Genomic DNA, 15,954 nt, shown 5'->3' with positions numbered 1-15,954 from the left:
GCACCGTGCCCCCCCCCGGCCCCATCCACCCCCCTCCAACTCCCTGTGCTTCTCCGGGGCTGCCCCTTCCCAGCCAGAGCAGCCCCCCCCGTTATTGCATAGCAGAGCAACACCTGATTTTGGGGCCCCCCCACCCCACACACATGGGGCTTGCCCCCCCCATGCTCCCAAAGCCGTCCCCCACTCATGGCCCCGGGGGGCGGCAGGACCACCGAGCCCGCTGCCTCCTTACCCGAGACGAGACAAACGCCATCCATCGTACGGAGATCCTCTTTCCTTCTTTTTTTTTTTTTTTTCTTTTTTTTTTTTTGGTGTTTTGTGTTTTTAAATAAAAAATAAAATGTGTACGAAAATAACATTTCTAAAGGAAACCATTATCGTTCTTTTCTTTCTCCACTCTCCACCTCCCTCCTCCTTTTTTTTTTTTTTTAATTTTTTTTTCTCTATTTTTTTTTTCCTTCCCCTTTTTTCCTCTTTCCCTTCTGGCCACCTGCCCATGGAGCGAGATGCGCAGGCCGGGGCTGGGGGGACAAGGGCGGGGGGGCTCCTCCCGGTGGGAAACGCGGACGGCGGAGGGGGAAAGGAGGAGGAGGAGGAGGAGGAAGAAGAGGCGAGCGAGGGAGCTCCTCACACGTCGCTGGATGTCCTTGGCCTGGAGGAGAAGGCGGAGGGGATGCAGCCGCAGCAGGCCAGCCAGAGCGACTTCTGGATGTCGGGGTTGCGGAAGGCGTAGATGATGGGGTTGATGAGGGAGTTGCAGGTGGCGGGCAGCGCCAGGGAGTAGGTGTAGACGGCGGGGTAGCTGGAGTCGGCCACCAGCGAGTAGATGGCCAGGGGGATCCAGCACAGGGCGAAGGTGCCGAGGATGAGCGAGAGCGTGGAGAGCCCTTTGCGGGTGGAGGTGGCCTGCGCCGTGGCGATGAACTGGTGCTGCACGGCGATCTGCTGGGCGTGCCGGAAGGCGATCTTGCAGATCTGCAGGTAGAGCTGCAGCATCAGGGCGAAGAGCAGCAGGAAGGCGACGGCCAGCACGGCCGCGTTGTCCTTGGTGACGGGGCGCAGCACGCTGCAGGCGCTGGGCTCCCGCAGGCAGTTCCAGCCCAGCAGCGGCAGCAGCCCCACGCCCAGGCACAGGGCCCACATCAGCAGCACCGTGGCGCAGGTGAAGCCCAGCGTGCGCTCGCTGTGGTAGGTGAGCGCGTTGTACAGCGACAGGTAGCGGTCCACCGTGATGGCCAGCAGGCTGCAGACCGAGGCGGAGAAGGCGGCCAGCAGCAGCCCCGCCGCCCCCAGCTCCGCCGCCTCGCTGGGGGGCCGCAGCAGGTAGCGCACGGCGAAGTTGCCCACCAGCCCCAGCCCGGCCAGCAGGTCGGCCAGCGCCAGGCTGCCGATCAGCACGAAGGTGGGAGCCCGCAGGCTGGGCGTGTAGAACAGCACCGCCAGCACCAGCGCGTTCTCCGCCGCCACCGCCGTGCCCGTGGCGCACAGAGCGATGTCCCAAGGGCTCACCGGGCCCCCCACGCCGCCCCCGGCCGGGGACCCCCCTCCTCCTGCTCCTCCTCCGCCGCCGTCGCCGTCGCCTCCTCCTCCGCCGCCTGCCGGGGTCGCCGTGCCCGGGCCCCCCCCCGCAGCCGCCGCCGCCGCCGCCGAGGGCCAGGCGCTGGGCACCGAGGCGGTGCCGAGCCCCGGGAGCCGCTGCTGCTGCTGCTGCGGGGGCTGCCACGGCCCCCCCAGGGCGCCGGGGCCGTGCAGCATCGCTGGGGAGAGAGGGACAGGCGGGCGGTCAGAGCGGGGGGCGCACGGACCGGCTCCGGTGCAGCCCCCCCGCAGCGGAGCCCGGCACCAGGCAGCCTCCCGCAGCCTCCCCGGGGGGGCACCGGGCTTCTTCTCGGCTCCCCCCCGCCGTCCCCTGCTCCGCATCCCATGCCCATCCCCTCCTCTGACCCCCCTTCCTGTCCCCATCCCCATCCCCATCCCCATCCCCATCCCCATCCCCATCCCCATCCCCGTCTCCATCCCTGTCTCCATCCCCGTCCCCGTCCCTGTCCCCGTCCCTGTCCCCGTCCCCGTCCCTGTCTCTATCCTTGTCTTCATCCCATCCCCATCCCCATCCCTGTCTCCATCCCTGTCCCCATCCCCGTCCCCATCCCCGTCCCCGTCCCCATCCCCATGTCCCCCCCCCCCCCGAGCCCCTCTGCGGGGTGCCTGTGTGTGTGCGTGGGGGGGGGGTTCAGCACCCCACCGCTCCCTCCCCAGGGCACGGCCACCTTTTTGTCACCCGTTTTTAGCGCAAAGCCCCCCATCCCCCACCCTTTTCTTTCCTTTCCTTTTTTTTTTTTTTTTTGGCGAGTAAAAGCCGCTGCTATTAATAGGCCAGCCCTCGCATGGATGCGGCGCCGCTGATGAAAGGAGAAGGCAGCGGCTGGGGACAGCCTGCGTTAACTTTCTCCTTCCCTCCTGCCTTCTCCTCCCTCGCAAGATGCCGCCGCAGGGCGTCCCCCCGCCAGGTTCCTGCAGCCCCCACTGCCGGCTCCTGCCCCGCTCGGTGCCCACCGTGCCCCTGCCGAGCCCCCCTGGCCCTGGGGGGCTCTGCCCGCCGCCAGCCCCCCGCCAGCATCGCCCTTTCCCTTCCCATCCCAGCCCGGGGCTGTCGCCTTACCTGGCTCTAAGGCTGGAGGATCAGCTCGTTTGCCCCCGTTTTTATTTTTCCCCCTCCCGCTCCTTCCAGCCCTCGGTGTTGAGCCTCATTCCTCGGCGAGCATCGCTAATAACGTTGGTAGGTAGCTGGCATCGCCTCGCACTTAATATTCCTGCCCCATTGGATCTGCTGATAAATCTCAACTCTGACGTCAAAGTCTTCACTTGCATTCATGATCCAAGCCTGTGAATCAGAGCGGCTGTGAGCGGAATAACAACGAGGCTGGCTCCCCGCTCCGCCGCCACGCGCGCGCCCGCCGGCACGAGGGGCCGCGCACCCGCGCACGCACGCCCCTCCCGCGTGCCCCACGCGGCTCCCCAAGGTCGGGGCTCGGTGCAGAGGCCCGCAGGGGTCACAGCCCCCAGGGGAGGCCAGGCCGAGTGGGTTTTTTCCCCACCCGGTGCCCAGGGACGTGGGGATGCCGAGCGGGGAGCGAGGCGGCGTGCCGCAGCTGCTCCCCCTGGGAGCCAAGCAGCTTGGCAAGACGCAGAGCCCGAAGGCAGGGTTATCTCCCAAGGGCTCTGTCGTTCCCAAAGGGAGCTGCGTCTTTGGGGTGGGGACGCTGGGCTCTCTCTGACCCCACTTCTCCCCCTCTGGTGCTGGTTTCATAACCTGACGCTCTCGCCCCTCTCTCTCGCGGGCTGGAGCTACGCAGCGCAGTGAGCGCGGTGCCACCACGGGTGCACAGCCGCCAGTGTGCAGGGACACTGTGACACTCCGATGGGGAGCAGGGGCTTCGGCCACCTCCAGCCACTGCTGTTAGGAGCAGACGGGCTCCCCGTCAGGCTGAGACCACACAAGGGGAAACTGGGGAGGCTCCCGGGGGTCCCAAGCGGCCTCTGCTCTGAGCAGCTGTCCCCTCGCCCACCCCATGTGCACCCAAATGGGGCTCAGCTCGCCCCAAACCCCGTGGATCTCCCCGGGACCTCCCCGTCCCTCCAGCCTCTCCAGCACAGCCCCACACAGGCGGCTGGGTGCCAGCCCCACAGCATCCCGCAGCAGCCCCAAACCACCCTAAATCCCCCTGGGGGGCACATCACACCCACAGCCCTACCTGGGGGCACATCCTGGCTTAGGGGTTGTGCTTTTTCCATTAAAAACAGTGGCTGGCATCGAGCAAGGGACAAACCCGTGAGCTTAACCACCCAATTTCTACCCTCCTCCATCTGTAGAGGATGATAACTGCGGGGCCAGTGCCCAGCGTTTTCACCGGCACCCCCAGGGACATGACCCCAGCACCCCAAAAAGGGGACACGACCCCACTGCTGCATGCACAGGGACAGGAGCCCACTGCCAGCACATGGGGACGCGGCCCCCACAGCGTGTGTATGGGGACAGGCCATGTCAGCGTGGGGCATTTTTCTAGAAAAAAAGGGCTTTTGCTTAATTTCCCTCACCTCTATGTGATGTATCGGGTGCTGTGCCCGGCTGCCCCATCAGTGACTGCTTCGCCTTGGCCTTGATCCACTCAGCTATAGGAAACTCTGCGAGCCTGCAGGGGAGATAAATTATAAAAATATTAGGGTAAATATTCATGATAACGGCCAATTAACACCAACCCAATGTGGCACAGTAGATGGGATGGGATGGGATGGGATGGGATGGGATGGGATGGGATGGGATGGGATGGGACGGGATGGGATGGGATGGGATGGGACGGGACGGGACGGCACTGGGGGGCTGCCCCTTCCATCCACCTTTCTGCCGCTTCCCTTCATTTTTTTTATTTTTTATTTTTTCCCCTCCCCACAAAGGTCAGCTCTCTTGTCGGAGCCAAAGTCACGATCCTGGCCCCCGATCGCGGTGTAGCTGTGTTTGATGAGTCACTTGGTTCACAGGAACAGGCTGGGGTTGCTATAGAGACGGCGCGGCGGGGCGAGGATCCCTTCGTTACCCTAATCACTTCGTGTGACGGAGAAAACCCAGCCACGAGCGATTCCAGGCTGAGCTCCCCTCGCACGTAACTCTCTGGCACAGTTTCACACCCCGAGCCCTCTCCCTGCAGTGCCTCGTGGCACGGGTTTCGGGCAGGAGCATCCCTTCCCCATCCCTCGTGTTTCTGGCAGGAGCATCCCTTCCCCATCCCAAATCCTGCTGGGAGAAACGAGATGCAAGCACGGTGACAGCAGAGCCGAGCCTGCAGCGCTCAAGGTATTGCAGAGAGCTCATTTTGGGGAGCTTTCCATTATTTTGGGGGTTTATTTCTTGACAAGGATGCATACCCTTAACCCAGCCCAGCAAAATGCCTACGGGCTGCTCCATTGCAGCTGCTCCCAGAGCCCGACCCTCGCTCCCTTGGGATGGGATCGGGTCCCCGTCTGCCTCATGGGGGTCTGTCCCAGGTCCTTCTTGCAGGGTGCCCCCATCCCTGCACTCCAAGCCCCACGACCCCAGAGGGGACAGCCGGGTCCTCGTCCTCTGCCCTGTGGGGAGTGGGAGATGCAACCAAACCATCGCTGACCCCCGGGGGTTAAACCCAGTCCCAAATCCCTGAGGCCGGGACCACCTGCGGCCAAGTGAAATATGAAAAAAATCCCCATCAGGGCTTTCTCCATCCATTTATTTTATTATTATTTTCTTGCAATACACAGGAGGCAAACGGCTTCCTCAAACAGCCGAGCCCAGCGGCGTCTCCCAGAGGTGCAGCCGAGCAAACTGGGGGATATTTTTATCCACTCTTTTTTTTTTTTTTTTTTTTTTCCAGAAAACAAAACCCAGCCCAGGAAAAAGCACCCCCCATGATCTGTGAGAAATAAACCCAGCCCAGTCCAGGGGAGCATCCCTGCGTGCTTGTGGGCACTGAGCCAGGGGACAGGAGCACCCGCTCACCACAAATCAAGAGAAATTCAGCGGATTTCACCCCAAGGCTCAGGGACTGTTGGGACTGCCTGCCTGGTTAACTGGAAATAGGGCGGTGAATGTGCTGACCAGGGGCAGATGCCACGTGCTGGGAGGATGCTGAGCAGGTGAGGCAGCCCTGCTGAGCTCGCTGGCAAGCCTTTCATCCTTCAAACCTTTCCAGGTGGCTTTTTGGAGACCCCAGAGCTCTCTGCAGGTGCGCTGCCCCCAGCCTGCAGCCTCGGCCCTCGGGGGAGGAAGGAGAGGAGGGTCTGCAGGGCAGGAGAGAGGCTGCTCGGTGCTGCAAGGCATTGGAAATCCCAGCCACTTGCACAAGCCGGGCTCCCTCCCCGCTCCGCCAGCCCAGCGTGTTATTTTTTTCAGGGCTGGGATATAATTAGCGCCTGTTCTTCAGGAGCTGCCGCTCACCGTCACGCCACGTTTTCTTTTCTTAGGAATATGACTAACTTGCAAGCGATTAAACACGCTCAGGGAAAGAGAGGAGGGGGAAGCGAATTATTATTTTATTTTTTCTCCCTTGGAAGAAAAATAATGATTAAAAAAAAAACCACCTTCAGGAGGCTTTTTGCAGTTGCAGAGAGCAGAATAAACTCAAGGAGCAACATGTGGCCAGGCATGAGGTGGCTGTGGGTCCTCCCAGCAAGGATGCTCGTGGCCATGGAGGACACCTTCCTGCCCGCCTCTTCCCTTCCCCTTCGGGGCACGACCACCGCTGGCACGGAGGAAGCTCTCCTTTGCAGCTCCCCTCGGCTGAGCCCTTTCAACACAGCGGGTTTCTTGAAGCTCATCTCCTCGCCAGCGCTGCTTCGAGGAAGGACACGTCCCCCGGGACCGCAGGCGGCACCGCTCTAATTACCGCCAAGCTGCGGCCTCCGGAGAGCCCGAAACTGGATCCCGCTGCTTCAGATGGGTTATTTCGGAGAGGTTTGGTGCTTTGTTGGAAGGTATTTTTAGTTTGGAAAGAAGGAGATAATGTGGTTTCCAGCCCGCATGGGAGTTCTGCCCTCCCCGAGTCACTGCTGTGTAACCTGCTGGCAGCGCCTGGCTCAGACAGCTGGGAAGGAGAGCCCAAAAACTTGTTCTTCCAAATTCCTTAATGGGCCTCTTCCCACCGGGGGGTGAATGGGAAATGCCAGGAAGAGCAGAGCTCAGCTTTCTGCTGGGTCTTGGGCTCAAAAAATTGAGACATCTCCAAAATTCACAATTAGTTTTGTGCTCGTTCTAGTTCCATCCTCCAGAACCCAGGCGAGTAAGGGTAAAATCCCCATTTGGATCTTTACTTAAATAGGGATAAGGCAACGAAAATATTTCTGCTTTGCACTAACCCATGCAGTGATCCTCACCCCACCCCTTGTCCCCAGCTTTTGGGGGACACCCAGGGACCCGGCACAGCCAGCAGGGGACTCGGCCAGGCGGCCCCTCTCCGAACTGAAGCAGTTGCAGAGAAGTTTGAAGGAATAAACTGGATTCTTTCCAAACTCATGCTCTTTTGCTTGCAGAAATATTGTGACTCAAAATCTGAAAATGAACAGTTTAACATAAAAAAAAAAAAGAAAAAAAAAGAAAAGGGGGGGTGGAAGCGTTGCCAAGAATAACACATCCCTCTCCACCACCGCGTCCTCGCGCGGTTTGCCGGGAGGTGCTGAGGGTTTGCTGGCGCGAGCGTGGAAGCAGAGGGACCTGGAGGAGCTCTGCAACGGGGCGGGTGTTTTGGCAATGGCGCATTTCAGCCAGAGGTTTTACCTCTGAGATCCCAACCCTCTGCTCCTAACTGGTGATGGGCACGATGTCCGCGCACAGCGGGGCTTCCCTGCCCTTCCCTGCCCTTCCCTGCCCTTCCCTGCCCTTCCCCACCCTTCTCTTCCCATTTTTCCATGTGGAAGGAGGAAATTCAGACAAAACAGAGAATGAGGACACAGTCCCTGCTTTCCACTGGCTTGTTGCCTTGTTGCAGTACATGCAGGCTGCTTTCATGCTGAAGGAAACAAATGCACTAATAGAGTGCTAATTAGGACACTTAATTACAGGCGAAGTTACTCAGCTCCCACTGAAACCTGCCTGCTCTTTGCTTTTGTGCCTATGGAGAGGAAATCCAGCCATTTGTTTCCATCGCTGGCTGAGGGCTGCTGGTGGGGAGCAGCCTGAGGCCTGCCCCGGCTGCAGGCTGGAGCCCCTCATCCTCATCCTCATCCTCATCCTCATCCTCATCCTCATCCCTGATAAACCCAGGCCCTACAGCCCTGGCAGCCACCACAACACCCTGCCAGGGCCCCCCGAGTTTCTCAAACGGCAGCACAATCCTTGCCCCCACTTTGCTGGATCCAGGTGTTGCAGGCGATTCCTGGCATCATGGCACCGGAAGCATTTTGCCCTCAGTTAATTTGGGCCAATGTATCCGGAGTAATACCTTTGGGGACCCGATATTTTGTGGCCTTCACCATTTTTTATTAGCCTGGCCTTCAGGTCTGGCTCCTCCTCTCGGGGTTCCTGAGCTACCCCTGTCCCCGGCCCTCTGCTTCCCTCAGCACGGCAGCTTCTGGGGGTCAACCAGGACACAGGGGGGCCCTGAAGCCCCAGAAGCTGTTGACATCCGAGGCAGGACCCTCCGTAGCCTCCCTGCTGGAGGGCAAGAGGTTTCAAAGCGGCTTCTCCATCCAACAGAGCCTCTGAAGGCAGCAGCGAGCTCCCCAAACCCTTCGCTTTCCTCCCCGTCCCCTCTGACCACAGGAGGCCGGGAGGCAGAAAGGGTGAAACCATCTTCCATTGCAGAGCGTTGCTTCAGAAGGAAACCACGAGATGGCCCGCGTGTTATCCCACCCGATCCTGCCTCGTTTTTAACCTTTTGTACTCTGGATTATCACCTACGGGCCTCTAATCCCAGCTGGTGGCTGCTTTCAGGCCCGAGCACGGCAGGCTGCCTGAAGGTTAATTAGTGCAACGACAGCAGGGCTTCACATGCCACAAATTAATTGTGTTTCAGGGGATTGCTTCCTTTTGATGAACGCTGAGGACTACAATGGGAAGGTTTTATTTGTCTCAGGGGCCTGTGTTAGTCTATTTTCTTTCTTGCAGCAATCACATGCGATTTGTTTTAAATTTACCCTAAGCTGAGCTGGCACGGTGACTTTAAAAACTCCTGCTGGTCACTGAACACGCTGAGCACAAACACCAGCCCACAAACCAGGCGATGGGCACGGGGTGGGCTTCACCCCCACCCCAGCGTGATGCTCTGGAGGAGGCCCTGAGGGTCAGTGCAGGTGCAAGCATCCCTTGGGGAGAAGCGAGACAGGAGCAGCCCCCGAATCCTAGCAGCCATCCTGCCTTGGTGCTGAGCTAAACCCACCTTGCGGGCAGATCTGCTGAGCGGGGTTGGTCAGCCTCAAGGCCAGCTCAGGGAAACGCTCCTTCTGAAGTCACTCGAAGTCAAGCTCACGTTCCCCGGAGTAAAAATCAGCTCTATTTATTTATTACTAACGTGTGGCCCAGCAGGACAAGGACCAGAGAGTATTTCGAGTCTAAAACGTGCTTTCACAGAGCAGCTGTCACTTTGGAACCTCATTTGCCTCTACTGCATTCTGACTTAGTCCCGTGTATTCCTGCACACGGGAGCAGCCCTGAATCGAGTTTTTCCTGTGCAGAAGTGGCTGACACAGAAACAGACCTGTCCCGCGATGAACCTGAAAGGCTCCAAGCCTGTAGTACTATTTTTGCTTTTCAAATGTCTCTGTTCCAGATCAGTCAGATAACATTTGCAACGAAGTCTTACGGAGTCCAACAGCAAGGGGTAAAGGAGGGAGAATGGAAAGAAATCAGAGGGAAAGGTGATGGTGGAGCTCCTGCAGGGGCTGCAGAACAGACTAGGGAATAGCAGGGACGGGGTGGGTGTCAGGGGAAAAGGCTCTGGGGAGAGGCTCCTTCGTTTACCAGCACACTGCCTGTAATCTACAATGAATTATTCAGTTCTCTTTAGTTTAAGCTGCTCCCGCACAGGTTATAGGCATGAAAACACAGCGGTCAGAATCACTCAGCCAGCCAACACAGAGAGAGAAGCTAAGGAGAGTGACTAAGCAATTACTTTTGCTTCTGCCTTGGATTGCAATTCAAGGAAAAACACTTGGGCCATGTGCGTTTGATCATACGTGACCTTTATTGGAGACAGGTGGGGTCATTTATTATACAGAAGTAATATCACACCATTCTCTTCCAACTTAATTCCTTTTAGTTTCCTTATAAATCTGTAGCAAAAGTGCACTTTTAACGGTTTTTAATCTATAGTATATATCTTTCAATATTCTCTCTCAATCAGGTATTTGTAAAAACGTATCACCAGATATACAAAATACATGTCTAGTGTACTACATTAATTTTTGTATTTACTGTTTAGATTATTTTTTAACTCAGTGCTCTTTTTATTTTTTGCAAGACTTTCTGATGACAGGCTTTTGCTAGCGCCACCAGGAGAGGACTCACGGCTTGTAATGGGAACAAGGGGAGAAGACTCGTAGCCAGGAACAGTTTTCACACAACAGGAACAAGATGACAAGGATGCTTGCTGTTATTCAACGTCTCTTAAAATGACAGTACTCTGTATAATAAAAAATAATTTAAAAATGTCCATACTTTTTATTTTCTGGAGAAGATGTGCGAAGAGAATGGAACCTGTACTAAGCTGGAATCCGACGGCGATAACTGGTTTGCATTTTGAAGAGAGGTTAATTGCTAACATTATGCTTCTGGTCATGGTAAGGAGAAACAAATACGTACAGCCACCACAAGAAAACATTTGCGGATTGCTGTTTTCCTGAGGACAATATTTTGGTAAAAACTCTTCTATCCTGTACAAGCCATGGAATTGCATAAGTTAAATGTCCTCAGGAACAACAACCACTGATATACACCATGAACGGCCATACTGGAAACAGACACAAAGAGGACAGCTCTGGTGTTATCTAACAAGATGAGGGAAGGAAAATATTAATTTCCACTGGTAGTTTAGAGCCAGCTGCGACAAGCTTTGGCACAGTAACAGGACTTTTCAAAAAGAAAATTACATATGTTTCTCAGAGATTTCTTACAAACTCCCGTAGTCTTTTCTTTCTAGTTATCCTTGAGATTATAATATATACACACGTAACGGATAATTACTTAATTTCAGTCTTCAAAAGACTAACAATTTCCCCTGTTAAGCAAGGCCTATAGAGGTAAGACAATCAGAAGCATTTTTAGGGGGGTTATGATTCCCAGATCGGTGCAAATGTTACCAACAGACGACAAGGAACATGTAGCAAGGCCATGTCTGAGCTGGTTGGCTGGTTTTCCTTCTTACATAATCATTATTGTGAAGAACAACTGGATTAGTTTGGTAAATAATGCTTCCCTTGGTTAAGCCTTCACAATTAGTGCTGTTTCTGTGTATTAGCATAGATTCAAAATGCTAGTTGCATCAGTTCACTACGTATTGAATGAAATGTTGAACAGATCCTGTTTCAGAAAGAGGGCACTTTCGGTTTATGCAATAGCTCCAAGAAATGCTGTAACTTTAAACTTTCTACAGCAACTGGTTGCCAGACATTCTTCAACACATAACTGCTTTTTTGCTCCCCTTAAATCTGCAGCAATGAGGCTTTGAGTCAAAACTTCTGCTTCAAAGCAAAAACGAACATTCGGCTGAGTGTGGATAGCCCTATACCTTCTGAAGAAGAGACAGAACAGTAAAAATAAAAATGCAGAAAGAAGCAGTGCCGTTAGTGTTATCTAAAACCAAGGTAATGCATAATGGGGAATTTACAATGCTGCAGTCAGAGGTTTTTTTGTCTGTTTTTTAAAAAAATTACAGACTTGACATTTCCAATATGTCTTAGCTTTGTACTGCTTCTCAAGTCTGAGTCACCAAAAATATCCAGCAACCAGCTGCTGTTCATATCCTAAAATATGCCTTCAGCTGACACTGAATATTGAAATCATTCTGCTAAAATACAGAAAAACGACGATAGAAACCAAGGTATAGCCTCAGGCCAACATTAAATGGTAAAAATTCTACAATGCTACTTTTAAAACTCTTCTTCAGTTCATGAACAAATAAGCAGCCAGGTTTCAAGTAGAGGTAACACAGATTTTGGAAGATAGCACGTAAAAAAAGCCCAGAAAGAAAACTGGAGCAAAAGCTCTTCTTGTTACGGCAGTCAGCACTAATCCTCCAAGAAATGGCAGAGAGAAACCTTTATTCGCCCTGCTGGATCTGTCCTGGTCCTACAGCAACAATGAGGAACTGCTTCTGCTGTCACAAATATGTTCCACTTGGACATATCTTGATCCCTTTTTTCTTTTTATACATACGTATCTTTTGTCTTAGTCTCTTGACTGGTAGAAGAGGATATATCCAGACTCTGAGTTTTTGGAAATGTCTGATGTTAACCCATAGAACTCTTCAATGGCCTGGGCATCAATTTTCTGAAAATTAACAAGAGGCAGAAATTAGTCTCAGTCAAACATCACTTTAAGAACCCTTTTCACAAACAAAAGTGTTATTTTCCAGCTCTCAGCAGCGATGCTGGAGAGCCACACAGTATTAGTACAATGATACTTAAATATCATTGAAAACAACAAAACACACCAAAATATTTTCTCCACCTGTTAACTTATTCACTATTGCAAATAAGTGAATCAACAGAAAATAATTCCTCTCTGAAGCAGTGCACTCTTAAGCTGGACCGCAAAAAGAAGGAATTAAAATCATCCTTAAAATATTACATGACATTTTTATTTGCCTTTTCATTCAGATCGGAGTTACCTTTCCTGACCGTAGGTCTGTAATGTAAATGAAAAAAAAAAAAAAATCAGTCAATGATTAGCAAAGAAAGATTTTGTATAGTTGGGAGCACATAAGGCCCTTCTTGAGCAGATTTAACATTTCAGGTTCCTGTGACTGTCTTACACACAGAAGTCCTGCAAGCGCCACTGGTTAACTATACCATGAAATCTGTGGATCACACCCAATTGTAATCCCCTGGTCTTATGAGAGCTTTTCTTCCTTCAGATTTGCTGGTACAAAGCCTGCTGGAATGTTATCACAAGATCTGTGCTCTAAGAGAAATAACTTATTTGCCATATTAATAGAATTAAATGGCTTGCTTATGCTTAGAGTTGTGAAATACTTTAAATGTCTGGAGGGCATTTTAAAGGGCTTTTAAAGATGCAAGTTCTACCACGCTGATTCAGCTCCTGAGAACGACTGGCTTCACATCACTGACTTGGATCCTGCAGTCAGTGGAGAACAAGTGCAGAGATTGAAGTGCTGAAATAAAACACTCCCAGTGGCCTGTGCTGCTCAGCACTCCACACTCGTTTTAGGATTTTAAAAAGACGGACTCTGGATTCAAAGATGAGAGGCTGTAGCCTAAACGTGTTGAGGAAGACCAAGGGGAGAGTGGTCTAAAGTAAAATAAAGAAAAAAAAGCTTTTTTTAAAAAAAAATATTTTTATTTCCCAAGGACTAGAACTGAGGAAGCAAAGAAGCACATAGAATACGAGTCTCTGGGTCGAACATGTCTGCTTTAATCTCGAAAGGGAGTAGCAGAGATCAAGCTGCGCCTACATTTTCAGAGAAAGGGACCACGCAATGACTGCATCAAGGAGCCTCCTCGGCTACAGAATCCATTTGGCAGCGTGCTAAATTGTTGCTCACTGAACAGACTTCAGCATCACCAGCAAGCACAAAAACATTGCTTTCTCGAAGTGGCGCTGCCAAACAACCCACAAGCTCAGGCCACCCTTTTCCCAGCCTATCTGAAGACATTTTTCTTGCATTTGGTGCTTAAGTTTCCAGAAGTTACATTGACCACAAGACTAGGCAGCGGAAAAGTCTCTCTTGAATAGTTTTGTTAAACGTTTACTGTTAAAATCTGGGGAAGGGGGAGAGAGATAAAACATATTTTGGCTCTTTCTCTCTCCCCCCCTCCATTTCTGGACTTCACAGAAGCTGAAAGCCTACGCTAACGGCATTTGCCTTTTCACAGGGTTCACTAAAATAATGTCTACTTCAAATTGTTAGATATGTGCTTTAATAGAAAGATAGCAAAAGAACATTTTCTAGTCCTTGTCATATATTTAGCTGACAACTCAAACATTTTATTTTAAGTGCCAACTACTTTGCCGTGCAATCAAGTCTATTTCCACTACTACTCATTCTGAATGCAACTCAAATGTTTTACATAGATTAATTCATCCTACAGATATTTTTAGTTTTATCATGGCAAAAACAGCTTCCTCTTTAGATTCCACTATCCACAGAAAACAAAGTAGAAATGAAAGAGGATTATATAGACTTTATTCTTCCCATCCTAGCTAGCCGTGTATGTTGTGGACAGCAAAGTTTTACCTGGTTGCAGCTTTATAGCAACAACTGGTTGATAGTTTCACAACTAATTTTAGGATTCTGTAGCTTCACTTGGCTTTTCTTTTTTTTTTTTTTTTCCTATCAACTGAGCTTAAGTATCTTTTGATCATTTCTGGCTCCCCAAACTGCATCTTCCTTACTCACCATCCACAGCACTCAACTGAATCCTGCAAGTCTGTGAACAGATATTTAAGAGAAGACATGCAATCATTCTTGCCCTGTTCTGAATTTGGAGAACTCCCTGAACGGACACTTCTCCCTCTGTTTCAGGTACACATCACTGTGATGCATCACTTAGCTCTCTAATGACAATGTGCCAAACCCGCCAGAGATCATTTACTCAGGTTTCTCAATTAATTTTCCTTGGCAAAGCATCCCATTTGGACTGAGTTACCTCCTGGATTTGATGCGGTTCCTTTTCACATATGCTGTAGTATGTTTGCTTATCATTTATCTCCAATTTAATTGGAAGTTGGCCTCCCAACCAAACCCAAACAGATAAACATGCCTTCACCGTTTATGACATTTAGTGGGTAATAAGAATAAGCTACTTCCTATTGATACTTCAGAGCTATTAATTCATATCAAACACACAACAAATCTTTTAAACCGCATTAAAGGGCAAAAAAAACCTTTCTCCTGCATTCTCTTTTAGCTGCAATATTTGTATATGGGTACAAAGACCTTGGCCCCATCTTCTGACACCTGCTGACTAATACCCATTTGGCTACATAGCTGGTTCTCACTCAAAATGTGAAGTCTCTAAAGCTTAAAAGAAAACTGCTTTCATATTCCGAGAGTCTCTGAAGAGTAGGAGGCTCCTGTAGCGAGCCCTAAAAACAGAAACTCCTCCAGAATTCATGTTTTGGAAGATTTGAGGGTTAGGGGCTCCTCTTCTTTTTTGCCACTCAGTTTTTGAGGCCAACCTCTGAAGTGCCATACAGAGCAACGTACTTCCTGCAGTGGCACTGTAAGAACAATCACAAGCAGCTTGAAAACAGTACTTGGTTAAGCTCAGAGTAGATAGTTAAATCCCTTTAAGGCAGCAGATGGAGCTGACAAAAGTCGTTTCAGCTTTACTTCGTTTTTTTCAGTGAATAGCCTACAGCCCCAGAAAGGAACTAATTCTCAGGAGCTGATGACTAATTGGGGAGAGCAAGAACAGATGAGCAAAACTGCAGCTACTTCTTCCAGAAGCCTGTAGCAACAGCAAAGCAGTCTGCACTACCCTGTTCTTCTTGATCACTGAATCTCCAGAAATCCAGGTGACTTCTGGAAGGCTGAGGAAAGGGAAAGGGTGGTGCTTCGTACGTAGAGGGAGCTGAGAGTTAAGCTTCACCTTTATCATGCTTTTAGGAGGCAGGAACAGGACAGTAAGAGTCCTTGAGACAAAACCAGCAAGAATGCCCACGCTACACGCTTCAGAGCAGCCCAAGGAGCAACACTTGATTGGAAAGGGTCAAAGACCTCAGGTGGCTTGTATGTAAAACTCTTGTGCAAGTCTTTGTGCCCTCCGTGGGCAGGAAAAAACAAAGCCTCAGTTTCACAGAAAACAACACCTGCAAACAGACAGCCTTCGAGCAGGAAGAGGAATCTTAAAAGTTCCAGATCTGCAGCTGGGGCAGGGGGAGCGCTACAGTTCATGGCCACACTCCTAATCCTATTCAGGACTCTGAAAACTCACAGAACCGTGATAACCACAAAAAGCAGAAGTTTCAGATGAAAGAGCTTTATTTTTACAGCTTTTAAAATGAACTCTGAAAAAAGGTGAGATTTAAAAAGCCATGATCTAAGTTAGAAAAGCAACTTCAAAAAAAAGACGTATCTATTCAGAAGAGAGGAACTACATTCTAGTTTGTGCCAGCTCCTTGGACTTACTATCCAGTAACAGACAACACACATTTTAAAGCTCTGTTTGGCACAGCTATAAAAGTGCCAATGATATTTGTGGATTATATAAATTCTGATTTGACCTGAAAGTTAGGATACAACATAGATGTGA

The 15,954-nt window shown here is 51.3% G+C and overlaps 2 protein-coding genes across 3 annotated transcripts in view; both read right to left on the bottom strand.

The window, feature by feature from the left end:
* Window positions 1–627: 627 nt before the first annotated feature.
* Window positions 628–1,755, bottom strand: LOC309882923 (G-protein coupled receptor 12-like; the record flags this gene model as incomplete). The annotated part of the gene is made up of 1 exon (XM_082770428.1): window positions 628–1,755. One exon carries the CDS (start codon window positions 1,753–1,755, stop codon window positions 628–630), a length of 1,128 nt encoding a protein of 375 aa, XP_082626554.1.
* An 8,166-nt stretch (window positions 1,756–9,921) lies between these two features.
* Window positions 9,922–15,954, bottom strand: part of LOC309883053 (ubiquitin carboxyl-terminal hydrolase 12-like) — a 29,868-nt gene continuing 23,835 nt past the window's right edge. For both annotated transcript variants that reach the window (XM_082770732.1, XM_082770731.1), the window contains exon 9: window positions 9,922–12,007. In XM_082770732.1, coding sequence (XP_082626858.1) covers window positions 11,906–12,007 — 102 coding nt within the window. In that variant the 3' untranslated portion in view covers window positions 9,922–11,905. The remainder of the gene's footprint in view (window positions 12,008–15,954) is intronic.

Source organism: Aythya marila (genome assembly GCF_965140915.1).
Source record: "Aythya marila genome assembly, chromosome: 13".
NCBI classification, from domain to species: domain Eukaryota; kingdom Metazoa; phylum Chordata; class Aves; order Anseriformes; family Anatidae; genus Aythya; species Aythya marila.
Note: the sequence above shows the minus strand (reverse complement) of the source record. Positions and strands in the feature narration are given on the sequence as shown.